The sequence below is a fragment of the Aedes aegypti genome, chromosome 2, assembly GCF_002204515.2.
Source record: "Aedes aegypti strain LVP_AGWG chromosome 2, AaegL5.0 Primary Assembly, whole genome shotgun sequence".
Taxonomy (NCBI): Eukaryota; Metazoa; Arthropoda; class Insecta; order Diptera; family Culicidae; genus Aedes; species Aedes aegypti.
This window is the reverse complement of record NC_035108.1, coordinates 136,006,861-136,033,129: the sequence shown is the minus strand read 5'-3', so window position 1 is coordinate 136,033,129 and position 26,269 is coordinate 136,006,861. Positions and strand designations below refer to the sequence as shown.

The 26,269-nt window shown below is 35.3% G+C and overlaps 3 protein-coding genes across 9 annotated transcripts in view; 2 read left to right on the top strand and 1 right to left on the bottom strand.

Moving 5' to 3' along the window:
- The window catches only part of LOC5573678 (phospholipid scramblase 1), a 62,584-nt gene that overhangs the window by 11,683 nt on the left and 24,632 nt on the right, over positions 1-26,269 (bottom strand). For 3 of the 7 annotated variants that reach the window (XM_021842507.1, XM_021842508.1, XM_021842509.1), the window contains 2 exons: positions 9,864-10,190; positions 1,914-2,097 (listed from right to left, as the gene is read on the bottom strand). In XM_021842507.1, coding sequence (XP_021698199.1) covers positions 1,914-2,097; positions 9,864-10,052 — 373 coding nt within the window. In that variant the 5' untranslated portion in view covers positions 10,053-10,190. Of the gene's footprint in view, positions 1-1,913; positions 2,098-2,380; positions 2,756-9,863; positions 10,191-26,269 lie in introns of those variants that run through there. The other 4 variants (XM_001660950.2, XM_021842510.1, XM_021842511.1 and 1 more) reach the window with 3 other exon arrangements.
- Positions 14,665-15,678, top strand: LOC5573679 (farnesol dehydrogenase-like). The gene is made up of 2 exons (XM_001660951.2): positions 14,665-15,300; positions 15,359-15,678. Exons 1-2 carry the CDS (start codon positions 14,737-14,739, stop codon positions 15,530-15,532), a joined length of 738 nt encoding a protein of 245 aa, XP_001661001.2. The 5' UTR covers positions 14,665-14,736; the 3' UTR covers positions 15,533-15,678.
- LOC5573680 (farnesol dehydrogenase-like) lies at positions 16,698-18,009 on the top strand. The gene is made up of 2 exons (XM_001660952.2): positions 16,698-17,545; positions 17,610-18,009. The coding sequence occupies exons 1-2, from the start codon at positions 16,982-16,984 to the stop codon at positions 17,796-17,798; spliced, it is 753 nt and encodes a 250-aa protein (XP_001661002.2). The 5' UTR covers positions 16,698-16,981; the 3' UTR covers positions 17,799-18,009.

Here is a 26,269-nt window from a genome sequence, read left to right as displayed (position 1 = left end):
GGGAGTTGCAATCATCATTCATAAGCGTATAAAACATCAATGTTTTCGTCATTTGAAACTAAAGTTTATGAAACTTTAGGTGTTTCTGTTGAAACACAGCATGGTAAATATACTTTCATAGCTGCCTATTTGCCTTTTCAATGCTCTGGACAGCAAGTTCATTTGCTCCAAACTGACTTGCAAAAATTGACCCGCAATAAGTCAAAAAAAAAAATCATTGGTGACTTTAATCGGTCATGGAATAATTCTCAAAGTAATTCCAACGGCATAATTTTATTTTATGAGTGCTCTTCAGGATATTTCTCAATTCAATACCCTGATAGCCCTATATGTTTTTCCTCTTCTAGAAATCCATCTACGATTGATTTGGTCTCAACCGACTCTAGTCATCTTTGTAGCCAATTAGTTACTCATGCTGATTTTGATTCTGATCATGTCCCTGTTACATTTCAAATACCCCATGAAGCGATTCTCAAACCTATCCGCTCCACTTTCAATTATTTTCGAGCCGACTGGAATATATATGAAACATATATTGACTCTAACCTTGCTGTTAACATTTCTTTACAAACAAAACTTGATATTGACAATGCTCTTGAAACTTTAAAAAATTCCATTGTTGAAGCTAGAAGCATTGCAAAATTTGAATCCGTGATTATAGACGATGATCTTGAACTCTTGATCCGCCTTAAAAACGTGAGGAGAAGGCAATTTCAACGCACTCGCGATCCTGCTATGAAAATTATATAGCAGGATTTGCAGAAAGAAATCAAGAAACGTTTTGCACAATTAAGAAACAAAAATTTTGAAAATAAGATTTCTCAATCGGACCCTGGCTCTAAGCCCTTTTGGAAATTATCTAAAATTTTGAAAAAACCTCAGAAGGCAATACCGGCATTGAAAGAGGAAAACAAATTATTACTAACTAATTGCGAAAAATCTCAAAAACTTGCTATGCAGTTTGAAAGTGCGCACAATTTTAATTTAGGACTTACTAGTCCAATTGAAAATCAAGTTACTCAGGACTTCGATAATATTCTCAATCAAGAGAACGTTTTCGAAAATGCCTGTGAGACTGATTTGGAAGAAGTGAGAACTATTATTAAAAAAAAAAATCAAAAATATGAAAGCTCCTGGCGATGATGAAATTTTCTACATCCTCATCAAGAAACTATTAGAAAGTAGCTTGTCATTTTTAGTTGATATATGTAACAAATGTTTTCAATTAGCATATTTTCCTGACAAATGGAAAAATGCAAAGGTTGTTCCAATTTTAAAACCAGACAAAAATCCTGCAGAAGCTTCTCGCTATCGTGCAATCAGTTTGCTTTCCTCCATCAGTAATCTTTTGGAACAGGTCATTTTGAACAGAATGATGGTCCACATCGACGAAAATTCATTTTTTGCCAATGAACAGTTCGGATTCCGCCAAGGACTCAATCACTCATCAACTTTTACGTGTAACAAATTTGATCCGTTCCAACAAATCTGAAGGCTATTCTACTGGTCTTGTTCTTCTAGACATAGAGAAAGAATTCGACAGTGTTTGGCATGAAGGCTTCATCGTAAATTTAAAAAAACTTTAATTTTTTTGCTTGTACATTCTTCAGAACATGAAAATTCAGTTCTGTAGAAGATTAAATTAATAAATCACCATTCAAGCTAATTACCTTGCATGCAAATTGGCTGAAATCGACACATAAAACATGTTCAACAGCCAATATCTTAAAAACTTGACGTGATATGAAATGTTTAAGTATAGCGTTCCTCAGTGTTATCGAAGAATTCGAACTCATTTTCCTCAGATCACTTACTTTTCACCGTTTGCACATATCACATTCAAAGTACATAAGCGAAGCATCTATACCGCAAAACACCTAACCAAAAAAACGTTACATAGCTTTGTGACTTACCAGCTTGTGGTGCGCCGGCTGGTGCAGCTTGTGGAGGTGGCTGCCCAGGCATCCCCGGCTGTACCATAACCGGCGCCGGATAGCCTCCATAGGGTTGTGCTGGGGCATACTGTTGGGGCTGGGGCATCACCATACCTGGCGCTGGAGGTCCCGAAGGATATGGCGCAGGCTGAAAGTAGTAGTACTTGTGTGATCAGTGGGGGCAACGGGGGGGGGGGTACATAAGAGATTTTCGTGATACGACAATGCGTTGCATAGTTTTTTGTGTGGGAAGTTTGTGTAATGTTGACAAGGAAGAGAAAGAGAACAACATTTACATTAGAGAGTGACCGCCACCGATAAAATGCATCTTATACAACGAGATGTTAATCACCGCAAACCATGCATTTGATGTAATACTTCAAATGAAAAAACATGTTGCTTCTTGGTTAAAACTTAACTTAGTGTTAATTTTAGCTATTACTCACGTTAGCACTTTTATTATTGTCCATTTCGCAATTGAAAATAATTATCAGAAAACGGAAATAACACTCACGCGTGTAACACGATTCACCATCAACTGAACATATTTTCAAACCAAGCGCAGTTTCTAACTTTGTTAACGTGGTGTTCCCCTCAAACCATTCATTACAAGTTGACGATAGCAGAAACACTATTGCATTATAATTTCAAAATCAACTTTCGTTTACCGTACATGACGCGAATATTGTACTTATACTTCCGCAACCTGCTTCTGCCTAGTATATTTTCTGAGGCTAAATAACTCGATCTGCTTAAATTAGCAAATTCATTTATAGGCCCGGTTGTAGAGACGATACTGTACGGTACCACGGCGGTTAGCTGTCAACGAAACTATGGAGTGGATATGTAGGTACGAGCCAGTGAGTAACGTACAGGAAGTCCTATACACCAATATAGCGCATTCGATAGATTTTTATTGTTATCTTATCTGAAATATGAAACGCGTGCTTGGACGTTTAGTTGATTGAAGGGGAAATCATATTTAAATGCGCTCAGAATAAGCGTCCAACACCTACGTCACGCTTTTAGGTAAGGGAGCGGTAATCGTGACGAACGCTACAAAAGATTGAACATATAGAAAATGTAGCATAAGTAGAGATGATTCGAAAAATGTATTTTTTTTTGCGTTACGTAATTGTTAATCAATTGGAACCAATAATAATTATGGCCATTAGAACTTATCTGCACTTGAGAGTTGTTGAAGTGACAAATTGTTGTGTTGAAGTTACCACTTACTGACTAATCATGCAGTGGTACTGTCTGAGAAACACGGAGGTTAAGTTTAGTCCACGCTCCCCAGCACATTATAGAAAATTAATTTGTAGTGTTGCATAATTCTTACTAAACATATTGGTAAAACCCACAATATACATTCTGAAGAATTGTCACACTTCAATCATTCGGGGATCGTTCAGAATAAACATACAGTTCGCAGCACAACTAATAGTCCAGATAATAGTGCCTACATAAACTGTCGGTCAAAGCTCGCCTCTTTAGCCTTCTGTCTGTACAAAAAATGTTACATTGTCGGTGGCTTGGGGTCATACTTACTCCGAATTCAAACCGGGAAAACTTTGCGTATTTTGAGCGGGAATTTTGAGGAAGAAAATTAAAAATGGGATGGATTATCGTTAAAAAAACACAAAAAATAGAAACATTTTAAAAACATCGGACGCCTGTACCGTACCGTATTGAATCATATTACGGACAGATTCTACTTTGTATGGGAAAAATTTCACACGAAATGTTCCAGTTTTTGCTGTTCAAAAGTTATCACTTTCGAAGCTCGTTTTAATAAGCTTTTTCCATAAAAATCTATGCAAACTCATAATGTCCAACTGCCTTCGACGTCTCTTTAGTGGTTTGACGACTTCAACTGGTGGACTTTTAATGATTTTCATGAGCTGTCCGGAATTAGAATCAAAGTGTCTGTAATATGAAGCAAAAGTGAGAAAACTTCCGAAATAAGAATCATGAAAAGGCCACAATTTTCGATTTATTTAAAATTTGTCAAGTTGCGGAAGCGTATTCTTTACCCACCATTCGAATTGGTAATTCGAAAGTAAAGGGTTTCCGACGGTCGATAACGCTGAGAAATCATACAGAATGATTTATTTTGTATGCTCTATGCTGAGTTATACTTCACTAAGGCCTTAAGTGTCCGTTATATGAATGAAAACGGTACCGTTTTGATTCATATTACGGGCACTTAAGGCCTCAGTGAACTGTAATTTATTAAAACGCATGTAAAATAAATCATTCTATATAATTCCTTAGCGTTATCAAGCCCTCAAAACACTTAACTTTTGATTGGTGGGTGAAGATCTTGATTCCGCAACATAAACATATTTAAATTAATAAAAATATGTAGATTTCTCATGACTCTTATTCCGGACGTTTCCTCACTTTTGCCTCATATTCCGGACACTTTGATTTGAATTCCGGACAGCTCATGAACATCATAAATTGAAAAGTCAGACCTTCTATTTGAATCGTCAATTCACTAAATAAGGGTCTGAGGCAGTTGGAAATTATGAATTTGTGTATTTATTAAAACGAGCCTCGAAAATGAGAACTTTAGAGCGTCAAAAATTGAAACATTTGACGTAAAATTGAAACATTTGACGTGAAATCTGATCGAAGTTGTAGCAGTATACGATAAACAGTCTCTCATAATGTGCAGCATATTATGATAGTTACGGAGAGCGATACGCGAGAGATTCTCTCAATTTTCTCAGGATTCAATCCCTGCATGTAAATGAGCATGATAAATTTTAAACTGTTATTCGCTTCCAAGACGACAATTCGTCCGCTGAGGTGTGCTGCTGTCGTCATGATGATGGTTTCCGAAAGCAATGTCAAACCCATTCATGGTTTCAAAACATTCGGAAGAATATATTTATTTTCACTGCTTAAGTGAAGTAATGTATGAAATTGAATGAAATCCAATGGTAGAAAACTCATTTCACTATCCAATGGTATTTTTAGAGGCAGCGGAGAATGTTCCGAAACGTGTTTTATTCAAGCGCAAAAATCGCGCAGGCGAAAGTTCCAATGAAACTAACCTCACATATCCTAGTTTTCCAACCTCAAACTAGTACTCCTACCAGCCATATCTCAATTTTTATGAAAGGAGTGCAATAATACAAAAAACGAACGTATGTAGAACAAAGAGAATGGATATTCCTACCTTTTCCACCTAACTGTTTAACTGTTAACCGTCTTATATCAGGAAAATAAAACATTTCCCCCCCAGCGGCATGGGATGGATGCGTGAAAAAATTAATCTCTCATCATCTGACTAGTTGCGCTAGCTAAGTATAGATGGCTAACGGTATTTGGAACGGAAATTTGGAAGGTTGGAGTTTTTGCTAAAGTCGTTTGATAGGCATAGGATTATGTGATGCTGTGATGACTAATTAGTTTTAATTTCAGAATCCAAAGGACACTAGACACTATTTCAAAATCTTATAAATCGAAATGCTCATATGTTAGTTGTAGGTATTTCGACAAAAATGTGTGTTTGGTCTGATATTATTTGATTGAAGTTTTACTAAAATTTCATTTCGTCACTTAGAGGAGTGCGTAAAATAATTTAAGTCAGGTACATCAAGATGCAGATCAACTAGAATGGGTTCGAAATATTTGATGTTCATTAGCGCCTACAAGTGCCAAAAATTTGAACTAATAAGCTAAACTAAATGTTATAAATAGCTTGACTTAAAACCAAATGCAGATGACAGTGTTTCCTAAACAGAACACTTTGATATAAGAAATGAATGTTATGTTTTGAATGATACCAATAAAGGAATAAAAACATGTAGCGCATATCCCTTTGTTTATCTAAAAGCTTTACAAAGACTATATAACCCTTTTCATAATGTTGACATTCTTTGATTAAGCAATGTTCCGCAATTGCAGAGTAAATGCTTGGCAGTTTCGTTTTCAGCTTGACAGAAACGACATTCAAAGGATTTTTTCCTATCTTTTTAAGGTGATTAACACTTCAGTCGTCGCGCTGTTTTATTTTGCACAACACTGATGAAAAAACCTCGCTTTTCGTTTACAACAGCAGCTTGGTGGTTCTGATGGTGTCAAACCATGCGACGACTGGAAGGTTAAGATGGGCAGTGACTGGTTATTGGGCCAGTTATTACCTAGGACAGGACGTGACAGCTCTTTAGCTTGCCCCGTTGTTTTTCAGTCGCTCACCTAGACGATACAAAAGCCAGAGCTACCAGTATCTTTTTTAAGCAAATCTTGTAAACAAATTCAAATATGAAGGCGCATAATTTGGTTTTTAACATCAAATATATTTGAAGCAAAAAGATTTCATGTAAAATTTCTAAACTTTTGATAAAAACTCTAATTTATGAACTAACAACACAGCCCGGCTAGCAACAAAGTGCCCTGTTGCAATCCAACTCCACGATGTGAAAGTAGGCCTTTGTCAAAACGACCAATGAGAAGTGTTTTTTTTTTTTTTGACAGGCAAATGGTTTCATCTTTGTACTTTGACCTGACACGTCTTGTCTTGGGTTATTACCCTAAGATTTCCATTATTCAGATTTAGTACAGCCCGGGCTTTTGTTAGACTGGGCTTTATGAATGTTTTCGCTTGCTTGGATGTATCCGTGTTATCCTTAGTTATACACGGAGCCACAAATCAACCAAACTTTGACTTCTTTTGACCCAATTCGGCTCTTCCGTGGGATAACCCAAACTTGGGTTAACTGACATATACCTATCATTAGGTAGTTTATGTATGACAAAAGCGAAACAAACAACTCAGTGCAAAAAAAAATCTACTCAGCGATAGCTTTCGAAGTCTCCGTAGTGGGATCATGCACAAATTATGTCATGCTCCAAGGGGGGGAAGGGGTCAGGCCAAGCGTGACAAGTCTTACAACATTTTTGCAGGACTTATACAAAAAGTGTGACAAAGGGGGGTTAAGTAAACTTGAAAGAACCCAAATTTGGCTTATTCCATTGAACTTGACAACATTGCTGTTGCGGGAGTGGCAAAACAACCCAACCGAGGGTAAAAACTAAAAGCAGTTTACCCAAATTTGAGTTTAAAGAACTTATTTTTTGGGTTGTCTGTTTTCTCCGTGTAACCTTGTTCAGATGAAAGTTCCAGTTCAATTTCTTATACAAAGTAATTCCAAGGTGTTTAACTTCTTGAATTGAACTCCATTAAAAAGGCTGTATAAGCTTTATCTTTTTCCTTCTGGTAAAAGGCACGATCATAGTTTTAAAATGGTTTACGTTTAACCCATCACTTCTACACCATTCGATAATAATAGTTCATGCAGTTTGCAACCGATCGGAAATCGTGTTATCAAACTTTCCACTAATCACGATATCCACATCATCTGCGTATCCCATTACCTCAAAACCTTAATCTTTTAGAATTTTAAGGAGTTCATCTACTACTAGAAGGGGCCCAGATAGCCGTAGCGGTAAACGCGCAGCTATTCAGCAAGACCAAGCTGAGGGTCGTGGGTTCGAATCCCACCGGTCGAGGATCTTTTCGGGTTGGAAATTTTCTCGACTTCCTAGGGCATAGAGTATCTTCGTACCTGCCACACGATATACACATGCAAAAATGGTCAATTGGCATAGAAAGCTCTCAGTTAATAACTGTGGAAGTGCTCATAAGAACACTAAGCTGAGAAGCAGGCTTTGTCCCAGTTGGGACGTAACGCCAGAAAGAAGAAGAAGAAGATCTACTACTAGAAACCACAGCCCTTAAACTTCTGTCTGTTCAAAAAAGAAAAGAGTTACGTATTCTGTGTTTATAAAAAAAGTAGTTATATTGACCCCAAATTCAAATCGCGATAACTTCGCCAAATTTGAACGGATTTTCGATTTTTCTGCAGTTTTGGAAAGCAAAATTAATTGGAGTCTACAAATAATATAAGAAAATTCAAAAGGACGACGATTCATCGTGGAGAGGAATTATTGTGAAAAAGGTCTAGAAACAGCAAATTTTTGAATTTTTGGACGTTCACATCTCAGAAAATGTTATATATAAAACTATTCTTTCTTCGGTGCAGATTTGCAACAGGGAAAGGGCTACTATATTACTCATTTGTTTGTTGGGAATTTCACCGCATGATAGCGTTAGCTAAAACAAACAAGGTTTTCTAATTCCCCTAAGGGACTATGACGTTCTGTAGCTAGATCTTAGGATGATTCCAAATGTTGATGATTTGGAATATTGATGTCCTTGGTCTGAAGACTATACACTACATATTTGCTTAGTTCCACATTCTACAACTAGGATGTGCTAGTGAGTATCACACATTTTTAACTCATATTTCACGAAGCACATCAGCTATTATGCCAATATTTTCATAAACATTGTGTGTTAGGTTCAGAACTACGTGCTATTACGATATTCAGTCACATAGTCCTGAACTTAACAAGCTAGTGGTGCTAGTGAGCATTGAAAATTTAAAACTTTTAAAATGCAGATCAGAAAAATCAGATTGGAAAAGTTGGATTTTTAATTATAATGCTCACTAGCTCCTCCTACTGGCAACTTATGAAACGAACTGAACAAGTATTTTGTAGCCGTCGAACAAACGAACAAAACTGTCAAAGACACAAGTAGAAGACTCAAACTTGAGATATACAAGTTTGAAATATTTGATGCTCACCAGTCCTAGTGGCAATTTATTGAGTTAAGCAGACATGCAGCTCATAGCCCTTGATTCATTGAGCAACTTTGCTGAAGTAATCATTCTTCCAAATCATCAGTATCTTAAGATATAGAACGTCATAATAAATATATAAGCTCCATAAAGTAGCATTTTCCAAGCTAGCGCCATCATGTGATGAAATTCCCAACTCACTATTGTATACTATGTTTGTCCTTTCCCAGACGCAAATCTTCACCGATATATATATAACTGTTTCTGAGGTATAAGCGTCCAAAGTTTTAAAAATTCGCTGTTTTTGGTCTTTTTTCACAATAACCCCTCCCCGTAATGAACCCTTTTTTTTTAATTGTCTTAAATAAATTTAAATTTTAAATTTTTCTTCAATCTTTTAGTAAAACTCAATTTAATTTTCTTTCCAAGTCTGTAGAGAAATCGAAAATCCATTTGAATTTCGCAAAGTTACAGCGTTTTGAATTTGGGGTCAATACAACCCCAAAGCACAGACAACGAACTATATTTTATGAAAATTACTCTCGAAAACTGTTTTTCAAGATAGTTGAAAAAATCCTTGCGCATATCAGAAAATTTGCGGAAATGCGCCAACAACGTGTGAAAAAAATTGTAAACCGGTTCGTTACAGCCCTTCAAAGTGATTTGCGTTTTTTTTTGTTTGACCCCAAACACAGAAAAAGGGTTAATAAATCTTAAAGAAAGTTGCGCACTTCTAATAATCAAACAAAAAATTACAATTTTCACGTCTAAAACCAACAATTGATCATCACTTTTCTAAATCTCAATCGAATTATATAGAATGTGGAGTGAAAGTCTCTTACTTGAAAAGCAATTGAAGCACTATTACATTTATAACAATTCTCGCGTTTAGTATCATATAGGCGTATCTGCAGTGATCGATTTCTCTTCGTCGATTTTCTCTTTGGATTAGTACACAAAATCCGATCTATCAAAATAACATTTTACGATGCAGCATGAGAAAGGACGAAATGTAGTTTATACTGAATCCAAAATATCAGTTAAAAATTATCGCTTGGCCAAGTTATTAGCTAAAGAGAAAATCGATGAAGAGAAATCGATCATTGCAGTTACGCCCTTATGATACTGAACGCGAGAATTTATAACATTGCTCACAAAATAACCAATAACGCAGAAACAGTTGAAGATTAGTTCACTCTCTAGTACTTATTAATAATTTACTGATATTAGCAAGCCATACCACACCGCATTAGTAACTTTAGGTACTTACAGCTCCGTATGCTTCCATTGGTGGGCCCGGTGGGTAAGGCGAATGCCCAGGCCCTGGCGGATAACCCATTCCGCCATCCTGTGGTCCTGCCGGTGGGTAAGGTGGGGCGTATCCACCAGCTGTATTGTCCGACGGAGGGTACGGTGCGTACGGAGCATACCCTCCTCCTGGTGCTGAAGGGGCACTCATTTTCAAAAATTTATCAATTTGTTATAACTTGGTTTACTTCGCACAGTGCTAGGATTCGCTCAATGATTCGTCTCAATCCGAACTGATTTGTGCGGCGATCACACCGGCGTAAAATTTGGCAGTTTTTCGAGCACTTTACTGTAAAGGAAAGAGAGATAACACAAAGCAACTGATTAAAATAGGTGAATTTTCGTATCGTTACGGCTAGATATGGAATGTTGCGGTGGACGTGAAGTACAATTGAGTAATTTGATACACATGGGATTTTTGTTAACAGTATGAAAGAACAGTGAAAACAGATATTTGCAAAAAAAAAATGCGTGTACAGTCGAGGATGGATTGTCCGTTTTGAATTTATGACATTTCGATGGTATAAGTCCACAAATTCCAATGAAATCTGAGATATCTAAATTAGCGTAACTTGAAATCAAAACTACACACTTAAATTATTTTACGGATTCCTGTAAAATCTCAACAGCTGAACAGTTCGGTGAAATAAATTAACGAAGTACGGGAATTTTTTACAGTATTCGGTGAAAAATCACCGGAATCCGTAAAATTTCGACGGAATTACGGTGTTTTATTTCACCGAACTGTTCAGCTGTTGAGATTACGGTGAAAATCACCGTAAGAGTTTAGTGTGTAGAAAGGGGGTTAAACCAATTTGATCAAATAATTTCCACCCAAGCTACAAATCGATATTAAGATAAGGAATATCGAGTTATGGAAAGTTGACTTTAATTAGAAAACATTATCTGTAGGGTATCAAGAGAAAGGCTCTTCGTGCTCTTTATCTTCCTCACCAGGATTCCGGTATCCCAATTTTGTTGAATTTTTGGATAGAAATTTGGCAAAAATGCAAAAGAGTTCGTCCCCTTAATGCCAGATAACTCGAAATCTTGATTTTAAGACTTCAATTTGTCGAAATATATATCCTTATTAACTCTGCAAGACATTCACTAATCATAAGCGCGTGATTTAAATTAAACAAGTCAAAGTTTACTTTTCAATCTTATTCAATGTGATTAACCTTGTGAAGCGAACAAACTTTCAATGATGGATAGTTCGAAATTTAAGTTGTCGAGTTATCTAGTTGTAGCATCAAGGGGACGAGTTGTGATGTCGTTTTCATAGATGGCACTAAAGTTCCTGTTAAACAGCAACAATGCTGAAAATACGTACGGGCACGGCTGTTGCGTATTTATGACACTTCCGTAGAAAATACGTTTGTAACGAACTGTGGTGAATGAAACTATAAAAAAGTCTTTTTAGCAATCAATATAGAGTTGACCTCTTTTAACCTATTCTTAGTAAAAGATAAAGCAAGGCAGGTCCATTGTACTTTCTAAGGAGTGTACCGAGAAGTAGTCACAAATATTCAAAACGGTATATTTAAGCGCATAGTTGCACAAGATGACATTTTTAAAGTGTCTTCTGAAGATTTGATAATTTCCAGTATAAACAAAATCTATATCAAACGAAAAAAGAAGAAAAAGTTGTTATATCTGTAAAAATGTTTAAATATTTAATTTTTTGTCAAAAAAATCATTTATTGGAATTAGGTCTGTTTGAAATAAATAACTTTGAGTTAATCAATTTTCAAAGCTCTGTCAAATGGAGTACCATTTTCCACTTAAGTTTTTTTTTTCATAACTGTGTATGGGAACTTTTCCAATTCAACAAATTTTTGTTTCATTTCAATCGGTCGTGTTTAAACAGAACATCCTAAAACGAGGTCCTTAAAAATCTGCTTTTGTCGTTTTTTGAGTTTAAAAAGAAACATTTCTTCAAAATTTCTATAATATATTTTCCTCACTATGCCATGAGAAGTGTAAATAAAAAAAAATAATAACTTTTCTTGAAATTTCACACATTTTTTCTCTTTAAAAGATCCTGTTTGTTTTTGCTATTTGTTAGTTATTTGATGAATTATCAAACAAAATTTCATTTTATTTAAATATTATCGCCGCTACAGCACTTTAAAATATATTGTAAGGTAGTATTAATCATGAAATTGTTTGTGGACTCAATTCAATATTTCTGAGTTTGTTTGAAATGTTTGCGACTACTTACCGATACACTCCTTATATAGAGTACGTCGATATTACTGGGCAGAAGCAGCCTGCAGCGTTCTTGAGATAAAGTAAAGTTTTCCAAGAAACCTGTTAGTCGTCAGTGTTTCAATGATCATTTCTTGTAAGCAATGGATTTACCAGTTGCATGGTCATAACTAGGGAAGAGAAGGGCGCATTACCCCCTGTCCGATTGAAAAATCGCAACGGAAATTAATCTTGTTTTCGAAGTTCTAAAAGAAAGTATTCAGCATTCATATTTATAAAATAATTACATCATGATAAATTCTTGGTGAAGAGTTAGATTTTGCCATAGATCATTCGAAGGTGTGATCAATAATTACAAATAGATTTTGCAAGGTTATAGAATTAAAAAGGTTTCTGCCAATAATGTCGGCAGCATAAATGATAGTCATTCTCAAATGAATTCTTTCAGGAATTAATTCAAGAATTCGTCAAGAAGTCTCTTTAGGGATACGTTCATGCATTCGCTCAAAATTCTTTATGAGGTCCCTCTGGACCTAGCTAGCTAACGGGGGGTGAATTTATTTTGACATTTCTTGCCTACAGTTTTTTATGGTTTGATCTTAGTAGTCAATGAATTGAGTTTGTTGATTCATTTGTCAAAATTTTTCACCTCATTTGTTTTGAATATCTTACCATATAAATTCTTTTATATGTATTTTACTTATTCAAATAACTGCATTTTATTATATTATTTTAGGTACCAAATTACAGGAGCATCATCATCATGAACTGACGTAATTAGATTTATGAAATATTTGGCGCTGCTTTGAAAAGCCCTGAATTAAGAATGAAAATTAATCATTTCATTGTTTCACACAGAGTATCGATTATCGATTGGAAAATCCTGTCTAATCTCTTTCTAATGTTTCTTTCATACAGTAAAAAAAAACTAGTTAATATGGGAAGGTGCTTGTTGACATAGTTTTCAAACAATGTGTCTAATTTGCAACCGATTTTTTTGTGATGATACGCTGACAAAGGTAACAAACTATCACTGGACAGTAAATTCGCTAAACAATAGATACATTCTCCATAGCACTTGAGAAGTATACTTTGCACAGTGTTGAAAATTTTGGATGAACGCTAATTTAGATAAAAATAAAATCATGTTGATGATATTTTTTCTGTTGATAGTTGAAGTTATAATTTTAGTTTGTCTAAGATTGAAACTAGAAATTGAACCCTGACGCTTTTCGGGCTCTGCTTTGCTTATTGTAATAACCCTTCTACCTAGACGGGATGTACTACATAGATGAAAAGAGTTAAACGTTTCATGACAGGGTGTGCATGATGATCGGTTTTATGTGACATCAGTAAATGAACTTTTGAGATCGCTCAAACTTCCCCCACCCCTGTTGAAAAACCTGGCTGCGCTCTTGCTAAGTGATGCAAAAAGCCAACGAAAAGATTGCTATTCCATTATAACAATTCAATAAGAATCGCAATTACATGATTGGAACAAACTATGAGTAGCACATCCCCAGTTATTATCTGAAATCTTTTTTTGTCAAATGACCACTTTTGCATGAGTATAGCGATAGAGAAATACGAAAACACGATAACAGTTTTGAAGTAAAAGTACTACCGTCATGCTCTAATTCTGTGACAAATTGATTGTGGAAATATATAAAATGTACAAATTTTTTGATTTCATGGTTAATTGGAATCTATCAATCTTTTCCAATGTACGTGTTATAGTCCAAAGTTTGAATAATGAAACTCATTGATCACTTGAAAACTTGAACAGTTTATAAAGTTGTCAGCAATTTAGTGATATTTTCACGTTACCAATTCTTGGGATTTTCTATTCGACTGTCTGCGAATATAGTGTATGTATTCGAAAGCTTTTTTTTTCTTGGTTTTATGAAAGAAATCGAAAATTACGAAATATCATAACATAAGTGCCTATTTCAATGTTCTGTTCCTATCCTATCCTATGGTACATAGCTCTATCTTCACGGTGTGGGCAAAACACAAATCAAAATGATATTTTTACAAAGTTTCTACATTTTTCCATTGAAGAATTGATCAAAAGCCTTCTATTGATGTGAACAAAAAGTTCTTAATTCTTTCTTTATCTTAAATTAAATAGTTTCTCTTAGTAGTGCTACTATTGTAAGAATATTATTTCCTTCTCTTCTCTTTTTTCTTTCTTTGTAAGAATATGTATATTACAGGTGCAAGAGAGCTTAAATGTTAATCTAAACCATTTATTTCGATCAGTTTTTGAACAAAATAAAGCTGTGAATCAATATTACTTAGATCAAACAGATAGCAAAACGGCCGTAAAAAAACTTTTTGTCGACTTCAAGGGTACACCGACGCTAGCACAAGGATCATAAATACAACACATAGGGGAGGAGCACTAATGTTCAACCCAACATTAATTTTCGACCCATTCATACGATTTAGGCTTATATTGTATAAAAATCCGATAATTGGAACAGAATTCTTGTAGGTCGAAAATTAGTGCTTTTCCCCTAGCAGAATGAGTTGATAATATTATTCTCAGGAAGCACGAGATCAGTGATCCGAGTGCTCTCGATCGAGACAGACATCACAAACGTATCAGGATTGTAGCAAATATGGAACGTTGGGCTGGTAAGGTGGCCGTTATAACCGGAGCAAGTTCTGGCATTGGTGCAGCTATTGCAAAACAGTTGGCCAATGCCGGTATGGTAGTAATCGGTTTGGCTCGCCGAGTTGAACGTGTTGAAGAACTTAAGAAGCATCTACCGGTTGAGGCTGCTTCGAGATTGCATGCGCTGAAGTGCGACGTATCGAAAGAAGAATCAGTTTCTAGTGCCTTTGAAGAGATCCAACGGAAATTTTCCGGAGTAGACGTGTTGGTTAACAATGCAGGAATAGTTAAGCATACTTTGCTACTATGCGATGATGATTTCCAACAATTAAGAGATCTTATGGATACTAATGTGATGGGACTAGCTCTATGTAGTCGTAAAGCATTCAAATCGATGAAAGAACGATGCGTTGCCGGACATATAATACATATTAATAGCGTCGCTGGACATACGGTTTCCAACTTTCCTCATATGAATATGTATGCGGCGAGCAAACATGCAGTAACAGCCATCACTGAAACGATGCGAAATGAAATGCGAGAGCTTGGCTCCAAAGTCAAAGTGACCGTGAGTATGGGCTGTTGTTTTGTGATAATAGGTGATTATCTTTTTTTTCGCTTTTCAGAGTATTAGTCCCGGAGTGGTAAAAACTGAGATAGTGAGAGGGCTGCATAGTTCTGAAGAGTTCCCTATGTTGGAAAGCGAAGACATTGCCCAAGCTGTTTTATATGTCCTGGGAACTCCCCCTCACGTGCAGGTTCACGAGCTTATCATAAAACCAGTGGGAGAAAATTTTTAAATTTTAATGATTCGATGGATGGCACATACTAGTACACTTAGTTGTTATTTCCTCAATATATCTTATAGAAGGAGGTTAAAGCTTTCCATAAAGTGTCATTAAATACTTCACATAATTTTGAGAAAGAAAATCTGAAAAAATCCTCACCTCATCTAATTTTTTCTTCTTTCTTTGAATCTAGATATCATGATATGCATGCATACTCTTGAACTTCAATAAATGTAAATTAAAAACCATGCCAAATTTCAGCTAAATCGATATCCGTGCATTTTTTCGTATAAATTTTTGAAATAAGAAACAGGAAACGACGTTGTTGGAAGAGTTCTAGGAGAAATTTGTAAACACAATCCTTAGGGAATTTTTGGTTTTATGCTCGTGAGAATTCTTGTGAGCACTTCTGGAGACATAACTGAGAGAATTTTTGATCCCTGTAGAAATATAAGATCAAATGAGCACTTTCCATATCCAAGCAGGGACTAAGAACTAATTTTGTTGTTGTGATATCATCGTATATGGTATTTAAATATGATTATACTCGTATCAAGTTAACAACAATCATAACAAAATATGAAATCAGCATTTTGTATAAAAATAAACAAAATAATAACAAATTTTGATAGACTATATCAAACTGAAAACTTATTTAGTTATTTGATATTTAATCAAATAAATCAAAATATTTTTAGTTATTCCTTATATTGCAGCATTAAAATAAATGATATCAAAATTAGTAATCATTGTGATGTTCAAATTAGGAAAACGAATTCACAATGGTGATATGTAGTTTTTTATGGCTGAAAAAATCAAAATGTTCTTCATATTGGCTAATGAGTCAAATTATAATACAACTTTGGGAGTGCTTGTTTCGAAAAAGCAACTAATAATTAAAAATTAAATAAGAAATGGAAGTGCCCAAGTAATACTTAACCCTAGTAACCAAGAAATGTTGTTTTCAGTAGGGTCCCATAACTCGATAGTGAACTTTTCATGTTTTTTTTTTTGAAATCAGATAAAGCTCGGGTAGATATTAACTGAAAGTTGTCCTCTCCAATTGACTATTTTTGCATTTGTATTTTGTATGGCAAGAACTGAAATAATCTATGTCATGAGAAGTTGAAAATATGTCCAACCTCAGAACATCCTCATCCAGTGGGAATCGAACCTAGAATTCTTAGCCATGGTCTTGGTGAATTACATGTTACTGCTACGGCTGTTTAAGCCCCTTCATTCAAGTTATTTCCCAATTCCACACTACCAAAAATATTATCCATCTGTGTATGTACATACACAATTTCAAATTATTACTAATTCAACAAGTGAGATTTATAGTTGTACATTCCTGTGCAACAACATCACGCCATGATAATAGTAGCAGCATCTATCGCATCACAGCCTCAATGTGATTATCTTGTAAACTAGTCGATCGTTAGTTGTCTAACGAATAACATCATGGATCGTTGGCGGGGTAAAGTGGCCGTCGTAACCGGAGCCAGCTCCGGGATTGGAGCAGCAACGGCCAAGGAATTGGCAAAGGCCGGAATGATTACCGTTGGGTTGGCCAGGAGAGTTGAACAGGTAGAATCGTTGAAAACGGCTCTTCCAATGGAAAGCGCCGCCAGACTACATGCACTGAAATGTGATGTATCCAGCGAGGAGAGCATTATGGAGGCGTTTAAGTTTGTTGAAGGAAAATTCGGAGGCGTAGACGTACTCGTGAACAACGCTGGCGTGTATCAGAAAGTGGATCTGTTGGAAGCTGGCAACACTGCTGCCTTGAGACAATCACTTGATGTGAATGTATTGGCACTGGCTTTGTGTAGCCGGGAGGCGTTTCTATCAATGCAGAGAAGAAACGTTGCAGGGCACATATTCCATCTCAATAGCATTGAAGGACATAATGTGCCGAACTATCCTGGTGCCAACTTGTACCCGGCGGGTAAATTTGCAGTGACTGCTATTACCGAAACGATGCGTAACGAGTTGAGAAACGCTGGCACAAAAATAAAAGTAACCGTAAGTAGAATGTAACATTTCGGAACGTATGTTCAAAAATTCTAAAGTTACTTTTAATTTTTAGAGTATCAGTCCCGGATTTGTTAAAACACCAATGGTAGACATGTGTGATGTCTATGGTGGTTTCGAAACCAGTACGATGCCAATGCTGCAGCCGGAAGATATTGCTCACGGTATTCTATATGCACTGGGAACGCCTCCACATGTACAAGTGCACGAATTAACAATCAAACCAGTAGGCGAGCCTGTTTAGTTATTATTAGTTATCTTTATTGTATAGGCTTTCCTTGGCGAGTTTGCCACTGAAGCCTGTTTAGTGCACAATCACCCATTGGAATAAAGTTTGTGTTTGATATGAATGTGTTTTGTCAAATTAATTTGCGTAAATGCGACTCGTAGAGATGCTCGCTGCCATTATCTGCATCCAAAACATGTTCATATTTTTACACAAAATACAAACTACATATTAGCTCAGTTTCAATATAATTCTTTCCATGCTATCACCAGAGTGTTGAAGGAGATCATTTAAAACAACAACCAAAATTTCGAAAACGATTAAGAAGTAAATTGGCACATATTCGGTACGACATTACCAGCAGTGTTGCTTATGAATTGCTTTGTGTTGATAAAAAAGCACCACCTGCTTGCTTTTATATGTTATACATTAGTTGATGCAAACATAATCTAACATTTTTAAAATTTTAAAAATTTAATTCAAGCTATTTATGGATTAATTTAGATTTTTTTTTAAATCTGAGTTTCAAACGGATTTAATTTTGAAGGAGTTTTGATCTAACAGATATAGCATACCATAGCATAGACTGACTGTACGTGTCAATGGTTGATAATCCGTGATTGGTCGGAACTGGTAAGAGTTGCACTTCGATCTAAATGAATAATGGATGGGAGTTTTCACTTATTCTCGAAGTTCACCTCTTAGCAGATCTCATATTATAAATCAATAACGGCGCCGGCCAAGTCCTTACAGTCAGTTGGGATGGGTAAGAAATGTTTGGGTGCAATGATCGTTGCTTATAGAAACCGAAAATATCTCTGCATCGCCACAATCATCACGGGATGGGTGTTTATTAGTCAGGGAAAGATCTGTGAGTCATCTTTGGTCGGTGATGCGATCCATGGATAAGGGGAAAAATACGACTTTTACTTAAAACTAGTTTTCCATTTTTGTCTCGAGATGAAAAGTTTCTGGTAGACGATTTAAAAAATACGTTTACATCCATAATGTCGAACGATTCAAAATATTCTTAAGTAATGGCGAAAAAAGAAAAATATGATTCTACCCCATTACCCCGAATGCCATTTACCCGAATGCCATCACCCCGAAATCCATTACCCCGAATGTACCATTACCCCGAATTCCATCACCCCGAATGCTATTTCCCCGAATTTACAATTATCTTGACATGATGATATTGATGACATTTCCCCATGTGATATTGGAATTCGAGGTAATGTTATTCGGGGTGATGGGTCGTTCGGGGTTTTGGAATTCGGGGTAATGGCGTTCGGGTTAATGTCATTCGGGGTAATGGGATTCGGGGTAATGGGGTAGAAGGGTTGACAAAATCGGGAAAGAGCTAAAATCGGGATAAAATTTTTCGACTGGTTTCAAGTTTTATTTCAACTCAAAGACTGAGTTTTACGATTTCGTTAATATAAACATTATTTCTTTACTCCCATTTTCTATGTACCGTAATCCAAGGTAACATTGATAAGATTCTTGGATAATTATTGAGATTTTCAAATTTCAAGAATTCGATCTTTAGATGATTGTATAGACGTGGCCAAGGTCATAATTGACTTTATGCACCCAATATTGCCAGCATAGATGTGTTAAGTCTAATTAAAATAAATACAAATTTTAGGCTGACAAAATCGGGAAAAAAGGATGCTAAAATCGGGGGTAGATAAAATCGGGTCAAAAAGGGTGCTAAAATCGAGGGTAGATAAAATCGGGGGTAGACAAAATCGGGGGCTGACAAAATCGGGTCATTACTGTAGTATGTTTGTATTTTTGTCTCGAGGTGAAAAGTGTTTGGAAGAAGATTGAACAAATACATTAACATCCATAATGCCGAACCAATCAAAAGATGATTTAGTAATGGCAAAAAGAGAAAAATATATTTTTATTGAAATCATATAAAACAGGCATAATGCCGACACTTATAGTGACGAACCACACATAGTTTGTTTGGAAGTTACATTAAAGTGACGCTGTTTTGAAAAAATGGGTTATGTGTTAAGCATGAAACGATCTCACCAGTTAGTAATCCATCCGCGACTGAACACGAATATCTTTTCGCACAACGCGAACTGCAAAACTTCTCGGCGTCCTGAGAACGAACCGTCTTGCTTGGGCTTTCCGAAGGACTGCATAAAGAGTTTTGGACTATTGCAAAGTTTCAGACAGTTCGGCCGAGAAAAACCACCCATGCCAAAGTGAATCATAAAAATGCTCAAGTAGCTCTGCACCCTATCAGCGATTATTTGGAAAATATAAGAGACCAGCACTGAAAATCTTTTAAGCCAACTTAGGAATTGTCAGAACTGAAAGTTTGCTCAAATTACTTTTAGACCAGGTCTTCGATCTTTTAGATATTCTTTCAGGATATACATGTTCAGTCGAGTGGGCGTAGGAGAACAAGCGGGTCATTGTGACAGCTATGTTTGGTTTTCGACATTCAAACAAAAAATTGCTTATAAATACTACCCGATCTCGTTAGGGACCTAATAAGAACTTTGCCATTGATCAATGACCAGTCAAGATAGTAGTAAAAAAACAGAATAAGCATCAGTAGTCGAAATTCTTAATCTATCTGTCCAGGATTCCAATAGGAAATTATTTGGGTCTCTCTGTTCAGACCAACTGCCATTTCAAAAAGTAGCAAACATTCTTTGATATTTGAATATTTCCTCATTGAAGCGTATTTTTGAGCTTTTCAGAGGTTCAGAGAAACCTTCAGAGGCTATTACGCGACTATTCCACAAATTCTTATTAATATTTTTCTCGGTTCCCACCTCAGTTTAATAATATTTTTCTTCTTTTTCTTTCTTTCTTCCCTGGAAACTTTCCCAGGGATGCTTCCAGCGATTTTTCAAAGGATGCTAGGAGGAATTTCATTTGAATTTGGTCCAAAAAATCCTTCTACCGCTACGACCTCCAGTAATTATCACAGAGATTACTCTGAAAAAGCCCTAGCAATTATCCCTGGATTTTCTCCACATATTTTTAATGTTAAGTAAGGAGATTTCCCACAGATCCTGTTGGAGCTCTTTCATAAAGGAATATTCCAAAGTTTTTGAAAAAAAAAATCGTTTCGACATCGACCCTACAATGATTCCTACTTCATTTTTTTTTTCTTTTATTCATGAGAATTATTTTTAAAATTCATCAACGATTACTCTAAGGAATTGATCCACAAATCGGCATTTCTCCAGCATTTCATTAAAACATTATTGCTGCGCTTCAAACATTTTTCAAGTTTCTTTTCAAATGACATTTTCAAATCACATCTTCATTGTAATTCCTACACCAGTTAATATAATGTCAATTAGTATACACGCAGAGAAAACATTTTTAAAATCAAATATATTCTGTATCATAACAACAATATATCTGTATTATTTGCCGGCTTATAATTGCCTATCATTGTTTCAATAACCACTCGTAATTTGGTTTAAAAATATTTATTGTTGAATTTGACAGCTGGGTTTATGTGGCGCAATAAAATTAATTTTTGATCCAACTTTTTTTTCCTTTTGACATTTTTTTGCATTAAAATCAAACCTATCGTTTTTTGAAACAAAAACCAAGGTTTTTTTTATGTGAAAATGTTTTTGTTTGAAATAAAAATCCATCTTTGTTGCTCCCAGTCCCCTGAAACCTCGTTTTTAAATGAATCAAATTACGATAATCGCTTTTAAAAATCTACTTTATTTTACGTAAGTATATGAAACTTGCTCCATAATCCATTTGACTGGAGGACGAGCATTATCCGCTCCGCGACAAAGCAATAGGATGAAACCATCAGCTAGTGTAGGAGTTGACTGCAATAGTTGAAATATTTTTAGTGAAAACAAAAATTTAGAAAGAAAGGCCAAAACTTACCACAAATAGCTGAGATTATAGTTTATGGGTACTCCGAAACTTTGATAAAAAAATCGATGACCTGAATTCCTTAAACAAACATTTTCTGCACGTCTTGCACTTTGATCTAATTCAACGCACTAGAAATATTCACATTCTCGCTGTTTCCAATCAAAACCAAAATGACGGGCCAGTTTTTGTTCTACGCATGATTAATTTAATTAACAATGAAGGAAATTGAAACAAATAAAACCATCATTTAATGTAAAGTTTTCCATTTGTTGTTTCAACAAATTTCTTGTAAGGATTGCTTCAACAATATTTGTGTTTTATTCTGATAAAAAATATTGTTGTTTCAACGCATTTTTTTATAGTAACAAATTGAAAAGGTTTATTGAAAACATTAATAATATTAATTGATTTGAATAGCTGTTAATTCTCTGCGAGTAGCTATTGCTCCGACCATTAATATATAATTTCTTCAGGGATACTGCCAGAATTTCTTCAAAAAATCTTGTGGGACATTATTCAGAGATTCTATTATATGTAATCATCATAGCAATTTATTAAGAAAATCCTAGAAAGAATGTCATCAAGAATCCTCTGAACTCTTTCTGTCAGAGATCATCATAGAAATTCATCAATGCATATCTAGAACTAACACGAGTTACATCAGAGATTTCTCTAGAATTTTTACTAGAAATTCCTCGCGGATTTTTTCAAAGTTGTCCTCAAAAAAATCTGAAAAATTTCCTTGACTTTTCCCTGGAGACATATCTTGATGAAATATTGTAGAAATTCTTTGAAGATTTCCTTGGGAAATTTAAACAATTGGAGGAATTCCTGGATCCTGGAAAATAGATGGATAAATTTTCTAGAAAAATGAAACTGACTTCTGATTTAAAAAATCCAGATTGAACTAATGAAGTTATCTTAAAAGAAATTCTTAGAAGAACTACTTAGAAAGTTCGTGAAAAATCACAAACCAAACTTCTGGAGTATTATTTGAAAGAAATCTACAGCAAACGAGCAGTTATATTTGTCGTAATATCACGAGGAATTTAAAAAAGTCTGAGATATTCTTAAAGAAATTCTTATTCAATCAGGAATCAAACTATCATGTCGTGATTCCTGTTGGGTATCTTTTTGTTTGTTTTATTTAGCTAAGTGGTCTCTAAAGTTGTTATTTCCAAGAAGGTCAGTCACTATCAGCCCTGATTTCCCTAAGTTATCATGTATGCAAAAATACAAAACGCCAAACATCTTCAGAGAAATTTTCTGGGTGCGTGGCTGATGTCCGTAAATGTGAATCCCGTTTTAAGGGAAAAAGGCTTATTTATTTTCTTAAGTTAGAATAGACTATTTACCTTATATCTGACTTTGATGATTACCGTTTACATTACTGGGTGCCGACATCGAAGTTTCAAAATTCTGTAACTTAGCAATCTTTCGATCGATTTTGATGGAATTTACAAGAAAAATCACAAATAATGAAAAATTCAAATTCGGTGATGGTTTTGGATTTAGGTCCATTTGTTGGGGTACCTAGGATATCTCATATTGAAAATTATGTAGGAAATGCAAGAAACTTTGTCGGAATTTAAAAAATAAAATAAAAACAATGTTACATTGACATACTTGACAGAATGTATCACATGTTTCAGTTTGGAGACTATTATGGTCGTTCCGGGAACACACCGAATATTGGTTTTGGTAGGATTCCTAGAGGAACATTTCCAAAATATCATGCACTGATACCTTTCGACGGCTCAAAATTCATGATTTTCTGCTCAGAAGTGAATAAATGCCATGACCGTTTTGGGACCTCTTGTGCAGTTGTCGAGTGAATAACATTGAACAACATGATTTTTCGGTCAGAATAGAATATAAATTTTCTCAAATGCCTTCTTTTCTATTTGGCCCTACGACCCAACCAGAATAGAGCCTTCTTCTCAAGTTTTTACATGATTGGCATTCAAGTTTGCTTTGCATACCGTTACATGCCGTATTTGTATGTAATATTCTCCAAACTAAAGGAGTTGATACATTCTGCCACACACTAATTCTAAAAAATAATTGATAAGGTTTCTTGAATTTCCACATCATTTAAATTCGGGATACCCCAACACATTTGGACCTAAGTCCAAAACAATAACCAAATTCGATATTTTCAAATATTTTCAATGCATGAGTAACAAAACACTCACTTGTGAATTTTCCAGAAAATTTTATCAAAATCGATCGAAAGATTAAGAACAAACAGTTTTTTTTTATTGAATTGAAAAATACTTTTAAATTTATCATTAGATTTTCTGTATAAGTGTTTCGACACCGAAATCTTTGATGATAAATCTTTAGTCATCTAAAATGAAAACAATCGTCAATAATTTATGTATTTTGGAGAATGTCTCGAACCTTATTTTTTTAAAAGCTGGAAAAACCTGGAATTATCAGGGATTTTCATTTTTGTATATTAGACATCCTTTTCAGTTCTGCTTTGCACCAAGCACATTCTGCGAAAAAAAATAGTAAAATAAATCAAGAATCTTTCATAGTATACAAAAAAATCTTATGAGCAATGTAAGTGCTGACCATTTCGGTGATTTTCCAAAGCATTTAAGTAACTGATCTATTATCGTTTCGATTTTTGTTAGCATCCTACAAAAACTTTATTAAGAATTTGAATCCCTTCTCACTAACAAAAATCCTTCCCGTGACAACCATGGAGAAGAAGAATTATCTCTTATAGTAAACACTGCCATGTTATCTCCTATAAGAATGAAGTTAAAAGGAGCAAAACCGCGGTTGTTCCTTTCCTCAGGGGATGGCCGCGTGTACTTCTGAGCAATTCCCTAATATATGACTGACTTTCCACAAAATAATCATGCGAATGCAACAAGTAGGATGCTACAAACAATGTTGGCATACATCAGCGGTATGTTTGCTTATACTAATGAAAAGACGCAAGCCGGTAAAACTCAGACATGTGATAGTAAAATTTAGTGTGGTTGTTCCATACATATTGTGATGTAGTAGAATAAAAAGCAATATATATGCGCACATGCGCACTGAAGTTGCGACACCGAGGCTGAATGTACATTCGTCGAGTAAATTTGACGCCACCACTATGAATCATCTCTATCGCTAACTTGCCAGCAGGCTGTACAATGCAGTTATGGAACTTTGAAAAAGATAGTTCAATAACTCTTCATCTCATGAGCTTACACATAGTTTCAATAACCATTGGTTTATAAGCGTACCGTGATGTAGGATAGCTTAAGATAATTGTTTCAATATTTTCTTTGTGAATAAAGCATTTTTTGAAAGCAAACGTTGCAAGTTAATATTTATGAAATAGGTAATATCCGGCTAATTCCATTCGCAAAAGCCATTTGAGCCATGAAAGTTTGACTAGGTTGATCACAACCGTATCATATGATTGAAGCCATGATTTGGAAAAAGGGAAAATACCGTATATTAAGAGGTTTGTGCTCAAGACAGGCTTTTTAGGATCCGTTCTCATTTGCAATGCAAATCACGGTCAAAGCAAGCAGTAAGTAATTCCCGAACATCTGATAGCGATAGTACCCCCCAGTTTGATAGCTTGCTTAGATGGGTTTTATCATGCAGTGTATTCCTCAATCTAATCAGACTGGTAACAAAAGATGATAAATTGGTTTTCATTGTGTGCTGCGGGTCATGGCTGTCATAAGCGGCCATAGACGATATATATAATATAATAATAGATTGATGTAACTCCTCCATATATTGATGTGGTCTGAGTGTATTAATGCAAATATTGAGGTGAAATCAGGAAAGTTTGATCTGCGTTTCAAAATGTCCCCAAGTTTTATCTCGGCAGCCGATAGCAGTCGATGTGAAGCATGTTTTGTGCTCGTCGGGTGATTTGTTCAAAACGGCATCATTAAAATTAATAGATTTTTATGCGGAGCAACTCCGCGTGGATAACCCGAATAAACATTGATGAATAGTATTCATCAATATCGTGACCACTATAGAAAGCGATAAGTGAGAGATACTCTCAATTCTTCTCACAATTCAATCCAGTCGTCGTTGAATTCCATACACCTCAACGAAAAATAAACGGAGAATATTAATTGGAAATTTTGCCAATATTCCCGCGCTGACCAATGTTACTCTTTTCTACGGTACTATACTGTCATTGCTCCTCTGCATTGTACAATGAATGAATGAATAAGTATACCCTATAATGAATCATCTGTGCCTATGGAGCAGAATTCTTCGCATAAATCACATTGTCTACAATAATTATTCATGGCTTTGATAAGGCTAGGGTAGAGTAAATATACCAACGGTGAAGGTACTGTAAGTAAATAAGTCTATTCCTATCAGTTCGTGGCCAAATCGTAGGAGAAGCTGATTTATAAGTTTTCAATTATTTACACGAGGAAACGTTTTTTTGGATTTTATGAATAACTTTTACAGTGATTGTGATTTTTCAGAACTTGTTTTTAATGCAAACGTAATAAACTTTTATGGCTAGGAAAATGAAGATGTCTTCATATGCAGGATGTACAGCGTAATTATAGAACTCTAAAATACTGCCATTCCATTTTAAAAAGCTGCATTCAGAT